At 40.2% G+C, this 24,644-nt stretch overlaps 2 protein-coding genes across 2 annotated transcripts in view; both read left to right on the forward strand.

Annotated features, from left to right (window-relative positions):
* Positions 1–24,644, forward strand: part of PLPPR1 (phospholipid phosphatase related 1) — a 164,378-nt gene that overhangs the window by 37,678 nt on the left and 102,056 nt on the right. The gene's annotated exons all lie outside the window — the stretch shown is intronic.
* LOC128052169 (antizyme inhibitor 1-like) lies at positions 17,684–19,343 on the forward strand. The gene is given in 2 exon segments (XM_052644630.1): positions 17,684–18,102; positions 18,105–19,343. Coding segments are annotated over 2 exon segments (1,332 nt in total). The 5' UTR covers positions 17,684–17,690; the 3' UTR covers positions 19,025–19,343.

A 24,644-nucleotide genomic window follows, 5' to 3' on the forward strand; every position in this document is an offset into this window, starting at 1 on the left:
AATACTGTTGTTTAAAGGTAGAACCCAGCTGCTACTTCTGTAGCTTGAAAACTCCTTCACAAAATATCTGAAGTCTCATTCACTTCTCAATATAGAATTAATTGAAACAATAGTGAAGGTTACTGTTTCTAACACTGGATTTTTTTCTTTTTTTTTTACAATACATACTATGTGTTTATCACTAATAAAAGTGTTGGGAGTATCAATGTAAATATTTATAATTGTGCTTCAATTGTCAGTTTTGTTTAGGAAAACATATTTAAGAAAATATTTGAGTGCTTTGGATTCTTCTCTGCTTATAGATTGGTATATTAGATTGTTCATTATATAAGAGAATAATTGTTCTTATTTTTAGTTTTAAAACTACTATTTTTTCTACACATATTTGTGCAACTGTATTTTCTACTCAACTGGCAGCTCTGGCCCGAGTGCCTACAGTGGTTGTCTCCTTTGTGCCTGTAAGGTGAGTGGAGTAAAGAATGTTTGTCCTACTCCCACCCTTAGAAACTTACCAGCATCAAAAACTTCTCTCCCCACAGTTAAGAATAAAGGCTCTTAGTGCTAAATGGGGCCCTAGATCATTGTGCAGATCGCTCTTGTTTCAGATAAAATAATTGAGATTCAGAGAGGTTTAGTGACTTATCAGAACTCACATAGCTGATTATTAACCAAGCTGGCAATCAAAAGCTGTAACTGTTGACCCAGTCGTAATCAATAGCAAACAAAATTAATTGTTCATAGCCAAATAAGTTTAAAAGCAGAAATATAAAAAGCATTTCCAAATATGTACATCAAGAACAACTGTATAATATATAATGTGTTATATCTCAGTCTACTTAATGTAATATTAGGAGAAGCCTTCCAAAGTGTTAGATCCCAAGGCCTACGGAGATTCCGTAACAGCTCTGACTCACCTTCTGAAGGGGCCAGGGAGGCATCCTAGAGGAAGTTCATTTAGAGCAATACTTGAGGACTAGAGAGTCTTCACTCAAGTGAAGGAGGAGGAGGAGTCTTCCAGGACAGAGAGACAGCATGGCATGGGCCAAGAACTAAGGATCTACAGAGACCTCGAAAAGCTGAAAGAGTGTTTAGTAAGGCTGGAGCTTAAACAGTAGATAGGAATTAGTGACAGAGAAGAGGCCAGGTCATGAATTGCCTTACAGGCCATAGTAAGCAATGTATTCAGCCTCAAGGCTTTGGGAAATCAGGATGCTCCTGGATATTTTCAAGTTTATGAAAGTGAAAAAATGTATTAGTCTCTCAGTTGTGTCTGGCTCTTTGTGACCCTATGGACTATAGCCCACCAGGCCTCTCTGTCCATGGAATTTTCCAGGCAAGAATACTAGAGTGGGTAGCCATTCCCATCTCCAAGGGCTCTTCCCAACCTAGGGATTGAATGCAAGTCTCTTGCATCACAGGTGGATTCTTTACCGTCTGAGTCAAGCTTATATATTTCCTGATAAAATGAGATGTCAGCAAGAAGTGGTGATGAGAACCTGGAGCTGAGGATAGGAAACATGAGCTCAGATTTGCACTACATACAATAGATACCAACTCTCCCCAGATGGCAGAATATCATTCTTAGAGAGGTGAACAAGTGTCAAGGTCCCAGGACCCTCATTGCTGACTCTCCATAATATCAGATAGATGAGAAGAATGTGAAAGGAATGATACTTCATCAAAAAAATTCTGAGCTTAGCAAACTGCTTTTAGAAGTACCATGTCATCTTTTATCATAACCTAGGAAATTTTGAAAAAGATGGTATCAGCAGTTGGTCTAGCTTTGGTTGGTTGGTTCAGCTTCCCAAAGCTGAACAGGTATATATGCAGGCTCCCTGTAGCAAAGGCTTAAAGATATTTTTTTCCTAAGAATCCTGATCAACATACATAGGTACATATCCCCTTTTCTTATTTCCTCCCTCCATTCACTCCTGCTCATCACACCGTCTTGTTGGAAAAATATGATCACTCCAGAATAAGGGTATCTGACAATTTTGCTCCTGACCCATGATCAGATGGATGAATCTATATTTAAAGTGATTTTCCAGAATTAGACTTGCAAAGTGCTAACCCATTCACATACTCTCATTACATTCCCTTCACGAGCAACAGTTTATATTTGAGAAAATGAGACATAGGAAAGTAAGATCCATCTGCAGTCGAGCTAGGATTTTTTCCTCCAAGACCCTGGTGAGCGCACACAGGGATGAATCTGTGGCATTTGGTGTCACTAGCACAGTCTTTCCACACAGCGGTCCAGGGACCACTTGCTCTGAAACAGTTAGATGCTCGCTGAAATTCAGGTTGCTAAATCTAATCACTGATCTTATTCAGTATGGAGGTGGGGGGGCTAGATATATGTATTTTTCTCCATTTTTAGGTCATTATGCCCAGTAAAGTGGACTAAGCTGATCAATAAAGCAGTTCACTGTGAACACGGTGTAGCAGATGTAGGCAACACTCTGCTCCGCCCATTTTTCTCAGCCTGAGGCACTTGCAAACAGTCCTGAAGAGACAGAGAGGTTTTTCCATCTTGTCCCCATAGGCTATTTTCTAGCTGTAGAAGTGTGCTAGGCCTAACAAGTTGAGGAGGCCGTGATTGCTAGGGGGTTACACCCAGTTCCCCTCGACCAATGAAGAAGCTGTGATGGTGGATAAACTGTCTACCTTCTTCACTCCTCAGTGGGACTATTCTGAAAGGGGTTTGATATCATCTCTGAGAGGCTCCCAGCAAGACTGAATGCCAGTTGCCCCTAGTGGTAACCCGCTCACTAATGCACTGGTATTCTCTCTATCCTCCCTTCCTTGTCTCCCTTCCCTTCCCTCAGGTGTTTCCTAGATCACTTCACAAATAAGTGAGTTGCACCCACATCACTGTCCATTTTGAGGGGGGAACCCAGACTAAGGCAGATAACACACTGTATGTGGAGTGGAAAAACCTTATTACAGCCAAATTAGGGAATGAGATTTGAAGAATGGAGGGTAAAAACTTTTTAAGAAATTTGATAAGGGAAATTTTATTAAATCCACCCAATCAAAGTGGAGTCAGTTCAAGCTGTTGTATTTTTCACACTGTTTTCTATTATTTCTGTGTGGGTATACATCCTTCTATGAAGTCTGATGTGTTCAACAACCTTCCCAAAGTATCCTCATTATTTTATATTAAACCCTTCAACTTTTTCTTGAAAATATTCAGATTTTTCTGGAGATAAATATTCTGTATATGCTAGATGGAATTTAGATAGCTTACGAATCAATTTTCCATTGATAGTAGACAAAAGGATGCTTAGCAAAAAAAAAAAAAAAAAGATGAAGAAGCATTTTAAAGACTGATTTTCCCTCAAACTATGTGTTATTTGACCCAAACAATTGAGGACACAATTGTTCACACTCATTTTTACACATCCTAAGGCAAACACTTTGGAGCTGAACTTTGGTGTGCTTTTTTTCCAGCCCTAAAGGATGGCAGCATGGTATTTTGGAAGAAGCATGGGTTTGTGGGTCTGACAAAATAGCTGTAATACCTTACTAATCATCTCCTCGTTGCAGTTTTCTCATTTGTTACAGGGTAGTAATAATAATAATACTAGTAATACCTACTTCACTAGGTTGTTTGGCAGATTACATAGTGTTTTTAAGGTGCCTGGCACATGGAAAGTAGATGCTTACTACTCATTAGCTCACCAGACAGCCCAGCTAGAACCTCACACCATGAACAAGCCAGTATTTGTCAGCTCAGGAACCTCCTCAAGGTTTCTTATCATTTACTTCTATTCAGCTTGCTCTGTTCCATCATTTATTCAGTAACTGTCCTGGGCTGAAGGAGGGTTATTTATAGGATTCTGTGTAATCAGTGTCTGCGGCCTGCAAACATTTGTCTGACTGGCAGAGTCACCAGCTCGAGTGCAAACCCAAATGGCTAACTTGTCAAGCTAATGACATACACAAAATTTAACTGTTTAATTTGTTTGCCTTCCATGGAAATTAATCTATTTGGACAGAACTGAATGAAAAGACATAGTTCTGACACTTTTCAAACACAAGATGCAAAATAGCCAATTAATCTTGTCCAGCCAGTCTGGGGGTCTATGTACCTACCCTTGTCACTAAAGAACAAGCCTGGGTTGTATAAAATATTTCTCTTTAGATTGGTCATTCAAGCATGCATTGTAAGGGATGACAAATTCTGTGAAGTGTATTAATATTTCCAAGTGAAATCAGTACCTTGATTGTTTCTTTGATGTATGTAATCTTACTACTTAGGTTGTTTGATGCCTTTCTGCCATAGGGTACTTTGTGCTGAGTTCTTAATGGCAAACTCCACTTTTCATTGTGAGAATCTTGCATTAGTAAACATATGTTTATTGTACATATCCCCAGTATCCTTCCAAAGTAGACTGTCGTCGCTGGTCTTAACCTTTATGGTTATATTCCTAGAGGTCTTATCTTTGAGGGCTAGGATGGTATCTGCTTGCTCTTCATATCTCTGATACCTATTATATAAAAATGATTTGTACAGAGTATAAACGCTTGTTTTAGGTTGGGTTCCTCCAGCACAGTCTCTAAAACCAAGACTTGAGGGCAAGTAGTTTGAAAGTACCTGCTACAAATTGGAAAGGATGAAGCTAAGACACAGTACATTGAGGGCAGGTGCCCATGGTGGAGAACTGGGCTCAGTGCATGCTAGAGACACCTAGGATATGCCTCAGAGTTATCCCAACCAAGGGGTGAGGAAGCTGGTATATTTATCATCTGGTAGCTGCATGGTGGTTCAAGGTTTCCTCCAAGGGGCATTGATTCCTGGGCACTCCAGCCAGCCCTGCACACAGCAAGCACACTCCCACATCTCAGGAAGCCCTCGCAGAGGGTCACTTTGTGAGAAAATAGCGAGTGCTAAGGGACTGTGAGCAGGGCACCAGCTGCCTCTGCAGTAATGCTCAATAAACTCTTCTTGTACAGAATTGAATGGAATTTTCCCAGAGCTATAAGAAATGTCAAATGACTCCAAGACCTGAAATCACTGATTTTTACTTACCTCCTGCAGACGTGTGTTTTCAGCAGTATCAACTTTGTCAGGGCTGAACGATTTGGGGGCAATGCCATCTCTAAAAGCAGCAGGAGGGCAGTGTTTATTCTGACTCCATCACACCGGTGGGATGTCTTACATACGCAGGCTATGTTACAGATAGAGCAATAAAAGTACTTTTTTATGCTTTTTAAACTAAGCAGTATGGGATCTCGGTAGAGAGTCCAGGGAAGAAAGACTGTATTGTCCTTTGGAAAGAGTACTAGGCCAGGAGTTGGGGGATTTAGGTGTTTATATTCTTTCTCACATGACCTCACATGGCCTTACAGAAATCACATTGAACCTTATAGCCTCATTTGCTGACCCGTAAAATGCATAGGTTGAACACTAAGGTTTCTTCCATTTTCAAGTATGATTGTCCTATGAAATAAGGCAATAGGATGTGTGTTATGTGTATCGAGTAGAGATTGGAAGGGAAAAAACACAGACTCACACATATGTATAAATTGTGCATATTTATTTCTGTAACATGTATGTCTGTTCATTCTGTAGTTATTTTTATTCCAAAAATGAGAGAACATATTGTTATGACATTCAGAATATGTCCTTTTCTAATAATTTTTTCCCCTGAAAGCAAAAGGTTTCTTCTCCCACTTATGAGTGAGAATATATTTTCCATGTAGGATCACAACAGGAAAGGAAATTTGAGAATGAGATCTTTTCTTATGACTGACGTGATTAAGTAGTCTATAGAGATGAATGTTGGCTGAAAATTCATGGGAAAATAACCTAAGGTTGCTTCTCCAGGTCATTTAAGTTTCTGTTAATTTCCCATCTGTCTTCATAAACTCAGCAGGATTATACTAGTATGGAAGGATTCCCTACTTCTAAATATTTAAAAAAATCCAATTTTGCAGTTTCTGTTTTGCTGATTTAGCCTAAAGTATTGGCCTCATCACCTAATAAATGTAAGGTTTTATCCTGTTTGTTCCTAAGAGGTAGAGAGTAGTGCGGGAAGGGTGAGAGCAACCAGTTCAAGCCCATTGGTAGGGCTCACTTACCCCAACCCCTATCTCTTTGAGGACTTAATATCATACTATGAATAAGAGAACTCTGATATTTTATGATAACAATGTACATTAGGTTGTGATGAGATGTCAAAGAGAGGGAAGTTCTCATTCTATAATAGCATAGCTAATCACTCCTGGCTCCAACCTTCCCACTCGGATCCTATAAGGGAGTGTGCCTGGGCTTGTCTGGTGCTCAGCTGAAGATGCAGAATGTGATTCACTGGTTTTGAGGCCCAACCACATTTATAGACACTCTTAAGCTGCTGCTTCTGTGTACTGGGAAAGCAGAGCCACAGTCAGGCCCTTCTGCTAGTGCTTTGCCATGGTGTGGACACCTGTTCATCTCCTCGGGGACCAACCCACTCCAGACTGGGTCTGCAGGCCCCTGGAAGTACAAAATGGGTTTCTAAGATTCTCTGGCTTCTCTGGTAGGGTCAATGTTTTCTTACTGGGCTAATCAGGATGTCTGAAATCCCAACAGACTTCTGAGTCAGAATCAGCTGGGAAACTATTTAATGGTCAGGAGTAGTATAGGAGGCCATGCTTAGCCCCGTTCAGTCTGTTGTTCAGTTGCTGGTCGTGTCCGACTCTTTGCAACCCCATGGACTGCAGCACAAAGGCTTCCCTGTCCATCATCAACTCCCAGAGCTTGCTCAAACTCATGTCCATTGAGTCGGTGATGCCATCCAACCATCTCATCCTCTGTCAGCCCCTTCTTCTCCCTTCTTCAATCTTTCCTAGCATCAGGGTCTTTTCCAATGAGTTGACTCTTCATATTAGGTGGCCAAAGTTTTAGAGCTTCAGCTTCAGGATCAGTTCTTCCAATGAATATTAAGGACTGATTTCCTTTAGGCTTGGCTGGTTTGATCTCCTTGCAGTCCAGGGGACTTTCAAGAGTGTTCTCCAACACCACAGTTCAAAGGCATCAGTTCTTCGGTGCTCAGCCTTCTTTATGGTCCAAGTCTCACATCCATACATGACTGCTGGAAAAACCATCAGTTCAGTTCAGTCGCTCAGTCGTGTCTGACTCTTTGCAACCCCATGAACTACAGCACGCCAGGCCTCCCTGTCCATCACCAACTCCTGGAATTCACCCAAACTAATGTCCATCAAGTCAGTGATGCCATCCATCCATCTCATCATCTGTTGTTCCCTCCTCCTCCTGCCCCTAATCCCTCCCAGCTTTAGAGTCTTTTCCAATGAGTCAATTCTTCGCATGAGGTGGCCAAAGTATTGGAGTTTCAGCTTTAGCATCAGTCCTTCCAAAGAACACCCAGGACTGATCTCCTTTAGAATGGACTGGTTGGATCTCCTTGCAGTCCAAGGGACTCTCAAGAGTCTTCTCCAACACCACAGTTCAAAAGCATCAATTCTTCAGCACTCAGCTTTCTTCACAGTCCAACTTTCACTCCATATATGACCACTGGAAAAACCATAGATTTCACTATATGTATCTTTGTCAGCAAAGTGATGTCTGTGCTTTTTAGTATGCTGTCTAGGTTTGTCATAACTTTTCTTCCAAGGAGCAAGCATCTTTTAATATCATGGCTGCAGTCACCATTCGCAGTGATTTTGGAGGCCAAGAAAATAAAATCTGTTACTGTTTCCACTTTTTCCCCTTCTATGTTAGCCATGAAGTGGTGGGACCAGATGACATGATCTTAGTTTCTTGAATATTGAGATTTAAGCCAGCTTTTTCACTCTCCTCTTTCATCCTCATCAAGAGGCTCTTTAGTTCCTCTTTCCTTTCTGCCAATAGGATAGTATCATCTGCATATCTGAGGTTGTTTATATTTCTCTGGGAAATCTTGATTCCTGCTTGTGCTTCATCCAGCCCAGATTTCACATGATATACTCTGCATATAAGTTAAATAAGAAGGGTGACAATATACAGCCTTGACATACTCCTTTCCTGATTTGGAACCAGTCCATTGTTCCATGTCCCTTTCTAACTGTTGCTTCTTGGCCTGCATACAGGTTTCTCAGGAGGCAGGCAAGGTGGTCTGGTATTTCCATCTCTGAGAATTTTCCATAGTTTGTTGTGATCCACACTGTCAAAGGCTTTAGCATAGTCAATGAAGCAAAATTACATGTTTTTCTGGAATTGTCTTGCTTCTTCTATGATTCAATGGATGTTGGCAATTTGATCTCTGGTTCCTCTGAATTTTCTAAATCTAGCTTGTAAATCTGAAGTTCTAGGTTCGTATACTGTTGAAGCCTTGCTTGAAGGATTTTGAGCATTATTTTGCTAGCATGTGAGATGAGTGCAATTGTGTAGTAGTTTGAACATTCTTTGGCATTGCCTTTCTTTGGGATTGGAATGAAAACTGACCTTTTCCTGCCCGGTAGCCCTTGCTGAGTTTTCCAAATTTGCTGGCATATTGAGTGCAGCACTTTAGCAGCAGCATCTTTTAGTATTTTAAATAGCTCAGCTGGAATTCCATCACCTCCATTAGCTTTATTTATGCTTCCTAAGGCCCACTGACCTCACACTTCAGAATGTCTGGCTGTAGGTGAATGACCACACCATTGTTGTGATCTGGATCATTAAGACCTTTTTTATACAGTTCTTCTGTGTGTTCTCTTCTTAATCTCTTCTGCTTCTGTTAGATCCTTGCCATTTCTGTCCTTTATTGTGCCCATCTTTGCATGAAATATTCCCTGGGTATCTCCAGTTTTCTTTAGTCTTTCCTATTCTATTGTTTTCCTCTTTTTCGCTGTGTTGTTCACATAAGAAAGCCTTCTTATCTCTCCTTGCTGTTCTTTGGAACTCTGCGTTTAGATGGATATATCTCTTCTTTTCTCCTTTGCCTTTCACTTCTCTTCTCAGCTATTTTAAGGCCTCCTCAGACATCTGTTTTGCCTTTTTGCATTTCTTTTTCTTTGGGATGGTTTTGGTACACTCCTCTATAATGTTATGAGCCTCCATCCATAGTTCTTTAAGCACTATGTGTATCAGATCTAATTCCTTGCATCTACTTGTCACTTCCACTGTATAATCATAAGAGATTTGATTTAGGTCATATGTGAATGTTCTAGTGATTCTGAATGTCCTACATTGTGTGTAAAACACACAAGCTCAGACAAACATATGTTTTGTTTATGCTTGCTTAGTGCTGCTTACTTAGTTTTACTCAGTTCAGGAATCATAACTTCTTTGTAATCATGACAGAGACATAGAGGAATGTTCCATGTATCCTGACAGAGAATCTCAACTGATGGTTGGAAAAGGGTGAGATGGCCATTAGGTTGGGAGCTAGAGTGTGCCCACAAGTTACACCAACATATTTCCTCAGGGATTTGGGCAGATGTGAGAATTAAAGTCACAGTGACCAAAGGGTTTATAGGAGCTAGACTATTTCTCAAAAGTGAGGCTGAAAAAGGCGTAAAAACTACTGACCTATGATTCTCTGGAAGCCTTTTTAACTTAGGACTTTGTCAGTACAACAAAAGACTCCGTGGATGTCAGACTCCATGCTCTGGAAAGGAAGAGAGTGGGGCATACATGCCCCCCCCCCCACACACACACACACACTCACTCTAAACACAGGCAATGTCCAGGCCCACACCCTTAGCCTTCTGATTAGCTTTCTGGAAGTTCACTTTGAATGTAGACATTATCCAGTGATTCTCAGGGAAGCATATCTGAAGATGTTCAGTAAATGCCTGCTGCTTGGACATACGAACCTATGACTCCCATTTGCTCCCGTCTGCAGCCTGAGCTTTCTCTCAGAGTTTGAGCTCTCTGCCTGGAACAGAATAAACTTTCTTCTTCTGTCCTTTTGTGTTACAAGCACACAGGGTTCTCTTGCTCAACAGCAAAGGGACAGAGGTAGAGACAGGAAAAGAGTAGGTTTAAACTTGGATCCTTTGCCAGCAGATTCTCTTCTTGAAAGGTGATGGAATTGAATGTTTATTCAGCTTCTAGATATGACACCCAGGTTTTTCTGGCAAACTGCTGATTTATCATTTTCTGTGGGATAATGATATTTTCCCTGGAACTTCCACTGATACCTGAAATTATAGTCTGTAAGTTGTTTGCTTTTGTGTGTGTGTGATTTTTTAAAATTTGCTTTTTCTCCCGTGTCTTACTCACTAGGCTATAAGCTCCATGCATAACAAATGAAGATAATAAATATTGTTTCAGTGAATAAACAGGTAAACCCTCAGGAAAAGTATATCCAACCCCCACCCTTCCTCTCATTTGTTCCTTTTCCAAGAAACGAAGAGGAATGAGAGGAAGAAGGAACTGGAAGCATTAGACCACACTGACCTGCAGGACTAGTCTAAAGGCTGTTCTGCATCTTTTAATTGTACCTGGCCTGGAAGAATTATGCAAAATTGTCTTTAAATGCTGTAAATCTTTGATTCAGCTTTTCCCCCCAATACTCTGGTTTTCTCCAGCTGTGGTCTGATAGTTTTCATACTTTAAGAAATTAGGTAAATTGCTTGCTTTCTTGGACCCTACATGCATTTTCAGAATATTATTCCAATAGCCTGAGATGGAATGATGAGGATGAGGAGAAAATAGGGGGAAGCGCGGGGAATGAAACCCAAGCTTCTACCCCTTAAGTCATCTTCAGGTTATGTAACATCAAGCCACCCCCACTCACCACCAATGGCAAATACATTACTAATGGACAGTATCTCAGCATATGAAGTGATCAAAGAATTTCTGATGCAACCATGATCTATCCATCCTAACCTCCAAGAATTAGGGGAAGAATTCTGAGCCTATGAAAGAGTTTGAAAATGGAAGGAGTGCTCTTCAAGGAGGGGACAGAATACGTACCTAGTAATCAGTGAGGTAACTGGGAAAACAGGGCTTCTTATAGTCTAAGGAGAAGTCCTGAATGGAAGGATGCCAGCTTCATTCTATCTACAAAAATATTTTGTTTGAGTCACACACTTTTTTTTTTATTGGAGTATAATTGCTTTACACTGCTGTGTCAATTTCTGCTGTACAACAGGGTGTGTTGGTTATACATATACATATGAAAGGTTGGTGCTAAGAGCTGTGAACAATGCCTGAATTCTTGGCCTCCGGAGGAGAGGAATTCAATCTGGGGCCAGTGACATAGCTTGATCGCTCGGAGCTTTTCGTGTAATAAAGTTTTATTAAAGTATAAAAGAGATAGAGAAAGCTTCTGATGTAGACATCAAAAGGGGACAGAAAGAGTGCCTCCTTGCTAGTTTTTAGCAAGGAGTTATATACCTATTAGCAAGCTACTAATTAGAGAAAGGAAATGCCTCAAAACTGAGAGAGTTGTACCAAGGCCCACAACATGCATTTTGAGATAGCATTGGCACAAGGTGAGTCATCTCAGGCCATAAAACAATTGGCATGAGTCTTGAAACGGCAGATTTCCAAGCAAATACATAGTTCATTAACATAGCTTAAGGAAGATATTTCCATGAGAAAAACACATTGGTTAGCTCAAGGTTTGAGACAAAGTTAAGTTCAGGTGGAACCAGGTGTCATCTTGACAACACAGAATTTTAAAAGAAAAAAAAAAAGTCTGCCACTTGCAGTTTTATTTCCTCTTGCCCCTTGGGGACCTCTGGCCTCCCTACCAAGGCTATTAACACTCTCACATATATCCCCTCTTTTTTAGATTTCCTTCCCATTTAGGTCATCACAGAGAATTGAGGAGAGGTCTCTGTGCTATACAGTAGGTTCACATTAGTCATCTATTTTAGACATAGTTATATATATATGTGTGTGTTTGTCCCAATTCATCCCACCCTGCACTTTCCCCCTGGTATCCATATGTTTGTTCTTTACATCTGTGACTCTGTTTCTGCTTTGAAAACAGGTTCATCTGTACCATTTTTCTAAATTTCAAATGTGTGTTAATATACAACTTTTTTCTCTTTCTAACTTACTTCACTGTGTTTGACAGTCTCTAGATCTATCCACATCTCTGCAAATGACACAACTTTATTCCTTTTTATGACTGAATAATATTCCGTTGTATTTATGTACGACATCTTTATTCATTCGTCTGTTGATGGACATTTAGATTGCATCCATGCCCTGGCTATTGTAAATAGTGCTGATAGATACCCTGGGTTGCATGTAACTTTCTGAATTATGGTTTTCTCTGGGTGTACACCTAGGAGTGGTATTGCTGGGTCATATGGTAGTTCTACTTTTAGTTTTTTAAGGAAGCTCCATACTGTTTTCCATAGTGGCTGTATCAATTTACACTCCCGCCAACAGTACATGAGGGTTCCCTTTTCTCCACACCCTCACCACCATTTATTGTTTGCAGATTTCTTAATGATGGCCATTCTGACTAGTCACACACTATTTTAACAGCTAGGAAACTTTACATGAAATTCCAAGTTCTGATCCCTCTTGGAAAATTGGGAGATCTGGGTACACCGGGGTCACATCCCATAATGCAGCAATCTCCTGAGGCTGGGAAAGAATTTCCCCTCTAAACAGAATATAACAGTCTTTGGTTAACCAAGTCTCTTTACTGTCTATTGCCTTATATTCTGTTTCACTCACTTATATTGGCCCCTGTTGGCTGCAAGATTTCATCTCTGGTCTCTGAAATAGATTTAGGATTTTCAAAGGGACAGTACACAGTGAGTATTTCATTGGCAGAATGGAAGTGAATGGCAATCACTTCCTGACTCTACCAGAGAGAACCAAAGGGTCTGAGAAGGTATGTTTATCACTTATATTGAGTTGGCCAGTACATCCTTAGGAGACACATGTATGGAGAATCTCTCTTGAACTTGAGCATCTGTCTGTGGTTGAGAATTTCTAGGTGCTGGCTTTTGGCACCTTTGTGACAGGTTTTTTTTTGTTAGCACAAATTTTAGCTTTGCATTTTAGTCAGTTCGTAACACTTGTAGTACCTATTTTGGAAATTACAATCATTCTTTCATCTTTATACCTCAACCTTCATTTGTTCCAAATGGTTGAGTATCTCTCTACTGGAAAATTTGCTTAGTCTCAGTAAATGTGTGTCTGTTATTAGGCCAGATTAGTTTTGCCAAATCAGTGAATATAATATCCTCAGGGTAGAATAAATTAATACATTTGTAAAGGTAATTCCATTAAGTCATTTTGCCAGAGCAGTCAGAAAAAAAGAAAATTTCTAATGAATCCTTTGGAGTGGTTTTGTGAAAGACTCATGCAAATTCTAATTAGTCGTAAATTATAATTTGGTACTGTTCACATTTACAATGATAGAGCTATCTGGCCACTGTCATCTTCCTTTATAGTTGCCCCCTTTGGTCTGGCTAAACAAAGAGAAACATCCAGTTTGGGCCTGCTATTTCATCTCTCTGTGCTTCCTCATAAACTCCCTCATTCACTTCCTAACAATCGTCTGTTGAGCAAATCCATTGGAGCCTTGGGTGCAAAGAAAGACCAGCCCTCAGAGAGCTCAGAAACTAATAATCAAGTGAAGAATTAGGCCTGAGGGCAGGCTACAATGTGTAGCCTCAGCATCACGCTGAAACTTGTTAGAAGTACAAATTCACAACTCCCACTGGATGTAATGAACCGGAGTCGAGGTGTGGGCCCCGTAATCAGTGTGTTAACCAGCCCTGCCGGTGATTCTGACTTACGTAAATGTTTGAGAGCCCAAGTGTCCTGTGTTCCATTCACATAAACTAAACCCGGAGTTTCTTCACAAAACTTCTTCAGAAACTAAACAAATAAGCTAAAGCATGAGGGCCCTGGTATCCAAAGAGGCAGGATTCTTACCTTTGTGAGTTTTTCCTGTCTAGTACTGCTGTGTGCTCTGGGGCATCCCAGGTGGTGCTAGTGGTAAAGAACCTGCCTGCCAAAGCAGGGGACATGAGTTCAAGCCCTGGCTTGGGAAGGTCCCCTGGAGAAGGGTCCAGCAACCCACTCGTATTCTTGCCTCGAGAATCCCATGGACAGAGGAGCCTGGCAGGCTATGGTCCATAGGGTCACAAAGAGTCGGACGTGGCTGAAGCGACTTAGCACTCAGGCACGTGTTATAGACAGGACCGACCTTCAAGGTAGTTGTGGAGTGAATGAATCACCTGCTCCCTTGTCTGTCTCTCTGTTTAGGGTCCTTTCTCAGATTTCTTAAGCATCCTTAGTCCACACAATCTCCTTTCCACTGTCTATTGTTCAGAGAGATAGAATCAACAAATTCACAATGTGGGACATATGTTTGGTCCAAACCATGAGGATGTATAGCATAAAATCAGCAACATATTTTTCGCTGTTGACAGTGTGGTTTTCCTGCTGGCCAGAGTATCTTATTTCCACATCAAATGAATGAAAAGACTTATGACCATGCCAGGATTGTCCATTTTTCAGCTACTGAGATAATCCTTCTAAGGAATATCTGCAAAATGTGGATTATTTTTACCAGTGAGAAGTTTCTGGTTTTTAAATTTTATTGGAGTATAGCTGATTTACACCAGTGAGAAGTTTTAAAAATAGCACATCAGCTGTCTCCTGGATCACGGCCTCACTGATCTAATCATGCGTTCTGTTCTCAGAGTTAACACTGATTTTTGCAGACAGTTTGTGCAGTGACTGTTAATCCGGGTTTGAACTCAGGAGCCTTAGATATGAAGAATGAGCAGTACTTCCTAGAAATACAGGGATTAGTTTTATAATGACTTACATTTCCATCAGGTGTAGAATTATTATTATTTTTAGAATTATAAAACCCAATATTATGTACCTTTGCTATGTCCTGACAGTTGCTTTAAGCTGTGCTCATCAACTGTGTGGGGCTTCCCAGGTGGCTCAGTGGTAAAGAATACAGCTGCCAATGCATAGACATGGGTTCGATCCCTAGGTTGGGAAGATCCCCTGGAGAAGGGCATGGCAACCCACTCCAGTCTATTCTTGCTGGGAAAATTCCACGGATAGAGGAGTCTGGCAGGCTACAGCCCATAGTGTTGCTAAGAGTCTGCCGTAACGGTGTGACTGAGTACGTTCACACAACCGTGCTTGCTAACACTGTGAACAGTGGTTAGTACCGCATTCTGTCACAGGCAAAGATTCTGCTGGCTTTGGGGGGAGTGGTATTACTGTGACCTGTGTACTTCAGAGCACTGTGGGATCATCTGAGAGAAGATAAAGACACGTGTAGGTTATGAAACAAGTAGCTTGAGGCCTCTGAATTTTAACTCCAGGGCACAGGGGCTCCCTGGGCCCTGGGGGGTTTGTGTGAGTGGTGGCCAGTGTTCAGGGACAGAGAGGGAAAAGTCTGTGCACTCATCCCCACTCCTCTGTCTGGAGGCCTCTGCGGCAGGTCCTTCACTTGTCATTCTTCTTCCTCTCATTCTTTATAATGGACTTTGAGTAGAAGAGGATTCATAGTTGCCGATCAATTTTTTTCCCCCAAATTTGGCCTTGTATCCTGTGAATATGATGAAGTGTATCTGTTTCTGTTGGCCAGTTCTGCTTGCAAAAACAGACATTTAAAACTTAGAATTTAAAAAAAGAATGCAATTTTCTTTTTTATTTACCTTCACAATTGAGTTGGACATCCTTCCACTTTTAATCTTAATTAAATTTAATTTTGTATTCATGCCATAATTATAATTATGGTTTTATGAGGCCCTGGTTAATTTCAGGATTTAGATGCTGCTGCTGGAAGTAATAACTGAACAGATAGGGCTGGAAATTTCAGAAAGGGTCACCTGTACCAGTCAGAAAGGAGCTTCATTAAGATAGAAAGAGAAAAGAACCCTGACACCCAGGAGCTGGCTTAGTACTTTCAGTGGGTTTGGCATTTGCCTGCTGCATGCATTTTCAGAGGACACCATCAACGGACAAGGCCATTCTGTGACTCTGATGGATCAAGACAAAAACAAGACCACTCCAAATCACATCTGAACACAGGCAGAACCGAAACATTCTGCTCTCTCAGCTAGTAGGAATGACTGCTGTTTCTCTTTCAATTAAAGCTTTAGTTTGTCCTGCCCTCAGATAAGATTCATTAAGGTAATTTAAAAATTATCCCTGATTTCTATAATTAACCAACAGAGATAGAAGCCTGCTTCCTTGGACTTTCCTCAGAGTACTCAGTCAAAACCCCAATCCTAAAAGTCCTTGCTAACACCTTCCTTTTTTAATTTTTTTGTACTTAAAAAAACTTATTGAAGTCTGATTTATAATGTGTTAATTTCTGCTGTACAGCACAGTGATTCAGTTATATATTCTTTTTCATATTCTTTCATTATTAACATTATGCTATATGGATTTAAATTAGACCTGCTTAGATATAAACATAAAATCTATAGTCAATATACTTCTAAAATTAATTTTTATTGTAATTGATTTACAATGTTGTATTAGTTTCTGCTATACAGCAAAGTGAGTTGGTCATACATACTCATATATCCACTCTTTAGATTCTTTTCCCATATAGATCTTTACAGAGTATTAAGTAGAGTTTCCTGTGCTATATGCTGCTGCTGCTAAGTCGCTTCAGTCGTGTCCGACTCTGTACGACCCCAGAGATGGCAGCCCACAAGCTCCCCAGTCCCTGGGATTCTCCAGGCAAGAACACTGGAGTGGGTTGCCATTTCCTTCTCCAATGCATGAAAGTGAAAGTGAAGTTGCTGAGTCACGTCTGACTCTTAGCGACCCCATGGACTGCGGCCCACCAGGCTCCTCCGTCCATGGGATTCTTCAGGCAACAGTGCTGGAGTGGGGTGCCACTGCCTTCTCAGCCTGTGCTATATAGTAGGTCTTTATTAGTTACCTTTCTTACCTATCCCAGTTTCCCAGTTTATCCCCTCTTCCTTTCCCCCTAGGTAACCATAAATTTGTTTCCTACATCTATGACTCTGTTTCTGTTGTGTAAATAAGTTCATTTGTACCATTTTCTAAGATTCCACATATGTGATATTATATGACAGTTTCTCCATCGGACTTACTTCCCTCGGTATGACAGTCTCTAAGTCCATCCACTGCTGTGGCCAGCACAACAGGTAGGGATCTAAAGTGGTCGACGCACAGTTTGGGAAAAAGAAACTAGAGGCTGGCTCTTTGCTGGGTTGCTGTGTGTTTCCTTTTTTCCTTTTTTTTTTTTTTTTCCCCTCCGCCTTCTCTGCCTCTTCTCATCCTTTCTCGCTCTCCGGCTCTGCGGTGTGACGAGGCCGAATCCTCTCCGCACCCAGCCCTCTCGCCTTTCTTCTTCCTCTGCCCGCGCCGTTGTTCCATTTCTCTCCCTCGGCCGCCGCCGCCGCTGCTGCACAGCTGGTGTCGGTGCCGCGCTTTCCCCCCCCACGTCGTCCCCGCAGCCTATGGCCCAGGCCGCCTTGGGTATTTCTGCTCAAGGTAACCACATCCCTCTTTAAAAATTCCGCCGAAAAAGAGAAGACGCTTTACCCGACTCTTTGGGCCGTTATCTCACGGCGAACTTTCTGACCAAGTATACAACTACCCAGAGGGCCTAGGAGAAGTGCTGTATAGAGAACAGTTCGACTTCAACGCTGAGCCACCTTGGGAACCTAGCTGATGATAGGGGGGTTCCATCTCCTAACTTGTCCATGACCCAGACGTAAGGCTTGGTGGCCCGTCTCTTGTTTTTCCTGGTTTATGACTTTCAGCTTTGTGGAATACGGCTGAGATGAAAGGATTTATTGACGATGCAAACTACTCCGTTGGCCTGTTGGATGAAGGAACAAACCTTGGAAATGTTATTGATAACTATGTTTATGAGCATACCCTGACAGGGAAAAATGCATTTTTTGTGGGAGATCTTGGAAAGATTGTGAAGAAGCACAGTCAATGGCAGAACATAGTGGCTCAGATAAAGCCGTTCTATACGGTGAAGTGCAACTCCACTCCAGCTGTGCTTGAGATTTTGGCAGCTCTTGGAACTGGATTTGCTTGTTCTAGTAAAACTGAAATGGCTTTAGTGCAAGAATTGGGTGTATCTCCAGAAAACATCATTTACATAAGTCCTTGCAAGCAAGTGTCTCAGATAAAGTATGCAGCAAAAGTTGGAGTTAATATCATGACATGTGACAATGAAGTTGAATTGCACGTAACCACCCAAATGCCAAGGTCTTACTACATATTGCAACAGAAGATAGTATTGGAGGTGAAGAGGGTAATATGAAGTTTGGCACTACCCTGAAGAACTGTAGGCATCTTTTGGAATGTGCTAAGGAACTTGATGTCCAAATTATAGGAGTTAAATTTCATGTTTCAAGTGCTTGCAAAGAATCTCAAGTATATGTACATGCTCTATCTGATGTGCGATGTGTGTTTGACATGGCTGGAGAATTTGGCTTCACGATGAACATGTTAGACATTGGTGGAGGCTTCACAGGAACTGAATTTCAATTGGAAGAGGTTAATCATGTTATCAGCCCTTTGTTGGATGTCTACTTTCCTGAAGGATCTGGCATCAAGATAATTTCTGAACCTGGAAGCTACTTTGTGTCTTCTGCGTTTACACTTGCAGTTAATATCGTTGCAAAGAAAGTTGTTGAAAATGATAAGTTCTCCTCTGGAGGAAAGACCGGAAGTGATGAACCAGCCTTCATGTATTATATGAATTATGGTGTTTATGGTTCTTTTGCAAGTAAACTGTCTGAGGACTTAAATACCATTCCAGAGGTTCACAAGAAATACAAGGCAGATGAGCCTCTGTTTACAAGCAGCCTTTGGGGTCCATCCTGTGATGAGCTTGATCAAATTGTGGAAAACTGTCTTCTTCCTGAGCTGAATGTGGGAGATTGGCTTATCTTCGATAACATGGGAGCAGATTCTGTCCATGAACCATCTGCTTTCAATGATTTTCAGAGGCCAGCTATTTATTACATGATGTCCTACAGTGATTGGTATGAGATGCAAGATGCTGGGATCACTTCAGACACAACAATGAAGAGCTGCTTCTTTGTGCCTTCTTGCATTCAGCTGAGCCAAGAAGACAACTTTCCCACTGAAGCTTAAGCAGGCATTAACGCTTCTGTAGATCTGAAGTTGCAGGTTAATAAGCTTGTCTGGTCTACATTCCAGTGTGGAAAAAATTTAAACAATCTTATTCTGTTAATTCTCTTGGAAACAAAAACTACTAGTAATAACTATTTGGGACCAGACAAAATCAGCTCTATAATTCACTGGGGTAATTGGGAGATTAAGATAATGTATCCAGATTTAAACCTACCAGTTTGCCCTACCCCTTAAGCGTTTAAAATAAAATATGCAACAAAATGGATGACTTAGTGGAGATGGAAGCCCATTAATTGGGTTCCCCATTAAACCGTTTACATACAAGTACACAGTTTTTATACTAAGGATTCATGTTTAAAAGTCTTGTAAAGTTAATGTCTTTCACCCAGATATATCAACTGTCAGTGGAAGACCAGTGTGACTTCATTAGATACGTTTAGTGTATTTAGAATGTGTAAATTTGTGCTTTGAACTGTAGTTTAATAAATGTAAAATTGCATCATAGTATTTGTTGTATTTGACCTAATGTAACCTTGTATGATTGCAATAAAATTTTGTGTAGATTTTACTGTTTTTTCAGGCTAAAATTTTGGGAAAGGGGCTAGCTAGCAAAGGTAGTTTTGAAATAGATGTGTATCTGGGCTGTTTCGAAGGTTATTTTCCTTTATAGCCCATTTAAGTTTAGTTTGGCTTAGTACATTTTTCAGTTATTTAATTAGTAATTTAAGTAAAATGTTTGGTAAATCATTGTTGTGATGTTCAGATTCATTATGGAGAGTTGATGTGCAGTAAGCATGATGTTTAACAATTTTAACACCAAAAATGTTAATCCTGCATAAACCAATTGTAATAATTAATAGGTGTTTCTGTATAGATAGAATGCATAGAGTACCTTAGTAAATCTTTGAATCGCAAATCTTTTGGCTGCAATGGAAGATTCTATTAAATACTTGGAATAAACTTTGGGGAGGGAAATGCAGAATACTCTGCTGCGCACTAAATCTTAAAGAAGGGCTACATCTATATCCAGAAACCTGACGCTCCTTTGCACGGAATATTATTTAAATTCAGAGCTGTGAGGGGATGGGGTGAAGCACACCTATTTTCAGTTTCTCGATTGCAGTGATTTCAAATTAGGGTTTGTTTTGTTCACTTAGTTTCCTGTTATTTCCCATTTGTTCAGCAGCTTAGTGTAATTAGTTTTCATGCTTTTCATACTAAAATTTTATGGTGATTGGGGAAGTGAGTTAGAGTCACTAACCTGACAGTTGTGCCAGGAATTTGCGTTGTTCATGGCTAGTATATTAGTAATCCTAGATCTCAGAATCACAATAGTAATAAAGTAAACAACAGGGGTCATTTTTTCCTAACTTATTCTATGTTCAGATGTGGAATTTCTGTCTCCCAAGAGGAAATGTGACTTCACTTTGGTGCCAATGGACAGAAAATTCTGCGTGTGCTACATAGGAGAAGTTTGGGATGCACTTAATAGCTGGTTTTTACACCTTGATTTCAAGGTGAAAAGAAATTGATCATGAATCTAATAAATTTCAATCTCTTAAACCAGTAGGTGCTTAATATTTTTGATTTGATTAATTCCCATTTGAATTTTATGGGTTCTATTAATTGAAAAAGGACTCCAGTCCGCTGTCATCTAATTACCCTTGGAATTTTCCAAGGTATAATGTGGGGTTTTATGCAAAATTCCAAGCTACCATGCAACTTTTTTTAACTGCAATGAGGAGGAGGAATTGCTCCTAACCTTCTTTACATGTTGTGCTTTTTGGTTCAGAAATGCCAAATCTTTTAAGAGATGGTACAACTTTGAGTCCTTGGCTTGACTATACAACTTTAAGCTTCGTGGCATGTCAGTTTTGCAGTATTTCAAGGAGAGCTATTCTGTGTATAACAGCTCAGAGTTGCAGGTACCACGTGTGAACGATATGGTAACTTTAAAAAATGTTTGTGTTGTATTTGAAGACTGTTTGCCATAAATCTAAAGTTTGATCTTAATGTATTTCAATTTGGTATGCTAAAAAAAGTACTGAATTAATGTAACAGTCTTTTTTTTAAAAAAATCAATATTGTAAGTTCAGAATTTAACTGAAAATATAAAACCCAAATGATTTCTATATAGTAAATTGAACTGTAAAGGTAACTTGTGTGTGATTCTGAATACACAGATAAAATGTTTTTAATTCCTCCTTAAAAAAAAAAAAAAAAGAAAAGAAACTAGAGACAGAATTAAAGTTTTGAAGATGGGACCAGGGGACTCAAGACTTCTTGGATCAAGAGCCCTGTTCCTCGGAGCCACATCACTCTTATTTAATGTCTTGGCACGCAGAAATATTTGTTGTGCTATGATAAAATCAGCCTCCTGTGTCCCTGGGTCACGTCTCCCATTTTATTGATTACTTTGAACTACCTTTGTTATTTTCTTGTACAAGGGGTATCACCCAGCTGGAGGTCATAGACCCACATATGCTTTTGGAAAACATCTTGATGCGTGCACAAGCAATGTTCTGAACTTGCACTGACCTGGCATTCCAAGGTCCACACTGTGTTTTTCCTTAGCTTAGCGGGGCATGACGACCTCCACTAATCACCCCGATGTACTTTTGTTTAGATTATACTATATTGCTATATTTTGCTTTTGTTCTTTTCCCATGGTGTTTTTCTCATGGCTTAACCAGAGCAACAGGCAGCTGATTATTAACCCCTGCAATCCATGTTGCCCCAAATGACATTATTGTGTTCTTTTTTATTGTGTAACATTCCACCATACATATGTACCACATTCTTTATCCATTCCTCTGGTGATGGACATTTAGATTGCTTCCGTGTTCAGGCTATTGTAAATGGCGCTGCAATGAACACTGCAGTGCATATACCTTCTTTAAAAATTTTACTGGAGTCTAGCTGATTTACAATGTTGTGTTGGTTTCAAGTGTATAGCAAAGTGAATCAGTTCTGTATATACATATATGCATTCTTTTTTAGATTCTTTTCTAATATAGGCCATTACAGAGTACTGAGGAGAGTACCTTGTCCTATACAGTAGGTCTGTACTAAGGCTCCATTTTATATACAGTAGTGTGTACACATCAGTACCAATCTCCCAATCTATCCCTCCCCACCTTATCTCTTGGTGACCATAAGTTTGTTTTCTAACTCTGTTTCTGTCTTATAGGTAAGTTTGTTGCACCATTTTTCATTTTAGAAATGATAGCATATAGTATTTTTCTTTCTGTGTCTGACTTCACTCAATATGAATCTCTAGGTCCACCCATGTTGCTGCAGATGGCATTATTGCATTCTTTTTTATGGCTCATATTCCTTTATGTATATGTACCCCCATCTTTATTCCTCTGTTAATGAACATTTAGGTTACTTCCATGTCCTGGCTATTGTAAATAGTGCTGCAACAAGCATTGGGGCGCATATATCTTTTCAAATTATGGTTTTCTCCAGATATATGCCCAAAGGTGGGATTCCTGGATCATATGGTAGCTCTATTTTTGATTTAAGGGTCCTCCATACTGTTCTCCATAGTGGCTTACCAACTTAAATTCCCACCAACAGTGTAGGAGGGTTTCCTTTTCTCCAGCATTTGTTTGTAGATTTTTTGATGATGGCTGTTCTGACTGGTGTGAGGTGATACCTCATTGTAATTTTTATTTGCATTTCTCTAATAATTAGTGATGCTGAACTTCATGTGCTTTTTGACTATCTGTATGTCTCCTTTAGAGAATGTCTGTTTAGATATTCTGCCCATTTTTTGATTGAATTTTTTGTTGTTATTGAGCTGCATGAGGTGTTTGTACATTTTGGAGATTAATCCTTTGTTAGTTGCTTCATTTGCAAATATTTTCTCCCATTTTGTGGGTTGTCTTTGTATTTTGTTTATGGTTTCCTTTACTGCGAAAAAGCTTTCAAGTTTAATTAGGTATTATTTAGTTTTTATTTTCATTACTCTAGGAGGTGGATCAAAAAAGATACTACTGTGTGTCAGACAGTGTTCTGTTTTCCTCTATGAGTTTGATAGCATCCAGCCTTACTGTTAAATCTTTGATCCATTTTGAGTTTATCTTTGTGTATGGTGTTAGAGAATGTCCTAATTTCATTCTTTTGCATGTAGCTGTCCAGTTTACCTTCTATGCCTATTTTCTGGAGAGTTTTTACCGTAAATATAACACCCTCTTTCTGAGACAACCCATAATTACCCATGGTGTGCTCTCACTGCAACAAGTAACAAACCCAGCTTTTTCAACCACAGGTGTATTCCTGGTGGTCTTTGGCCAGAGAATATGCTATAAGTTAGTTGGCTATGTGGTTATGTCCACTCTGGACAATAAATGTGAATTTTACCTCCTTAATGCTGGGCATGGCTTACTAATGAATGCATCAGCTCTGTCCTTCTCTCACTTCAGGTCTTCTGGGAGATTTTTTTATTTTTTAACTTTTTATTTTATATAAAGCTGATTTACAATGTTGATAGTTTCAAGTGGATAGCAAAGGGACTCAGCCATGTAAATACATGTATCCATAATTGAAGATTTGTTCTTAATTGGTTCACATGCTGAAAAGATTTTAATCCTTTGAATGGAGTCACCTTAGAATCCAAACTGAAAATATGTATTAATCAGGGTGTTCTAGAGAAACAGAACCAGTTTAATGGATGTATGGGGGAGGTACATATTATTAAATGTAATATTTACTACATGTTAGGGAACTGTATCAAGTGCTTTACATAAACTACCTTGTTTTAATCCTTGAGACAAGCCTATGAGATAGATGTTCAGTTCAGTTCCTCAGTAAGGTCCAACTCTTTGTGACCCCATAGACTGCAGAATGCCAGGCCTCCCTGTCCATCACCAACTCCCAGAGTTTACTCAAACTCATGTCCATCGAGTCTGTGATGCCATCCAACCATCTCATCCTGTCATCCCCTTCTCCTCCCACCTTTAATCTTTCCCAGCATCAGGGTGTTTTCCAATGAGTCAGTTCTTCTCATCAGGTGGCCAAAGGATTGGAGTTTCAGCTTTAGCATCAATCCTTCCAATGACTATTCCTTTAGGATGGACTGGTTGGATCTCCTTGCAGTCCAAGGGACTCTCAAGAGTCTTCTCCAACACCACAGTTCAAAAGCATCAATAATTCTGTGCACAGCTTTCTTTTGGAGAAGGAAATGGCAACCCACTCCAGTACTCTTGCCTGGAAGATTCCACAGCTCGGGGAGCCTGGTAGGCTACAGTCCATGGGGTCACAAAGAGTCAGACATGACTGAATGACTTCACTTTCTTTCTTTCTATAGTTCCTTTTGGAGAAGGAAATGGCAACCTACTCCAGTGTCCTTGCCTGGAGAATCCCATGGCCAGAGGGGCCTGGTGGGGCTACAGTCTATGGGGTTGCAGAGAGTTGGACATGACTAAGCAACTAACACACACACACAGGTTTCTTTATAGTCCAGCTCTCACATCCACACATGACTACTGGAGAAACCAGGTTTCACTAGAGGGACTTTTGTTGGCAAAGTAATGTGTCTGCTTTTTAATATGCTGTCTAGATTGGTCATAACTTTTCTTCCAAGGAGCAATCGTCTTTTAATTTCATGACTGCA

This window comes from Budorcas taxicolor, chromosome 8 (genome assembly GCF_023091745.1).
Source record: "Budorcas taxicolor isolate Tak-1 chromosome 8, Takin1.1, whole genome shotgun sequence".
Taxonomy (NCBI): domain Eukaryota; kingdom Metazoa; phylum Chordata; class Mammalia; order Artiodactyla; family Bovidae; genus Budorcas; species Budorcas taxicolor.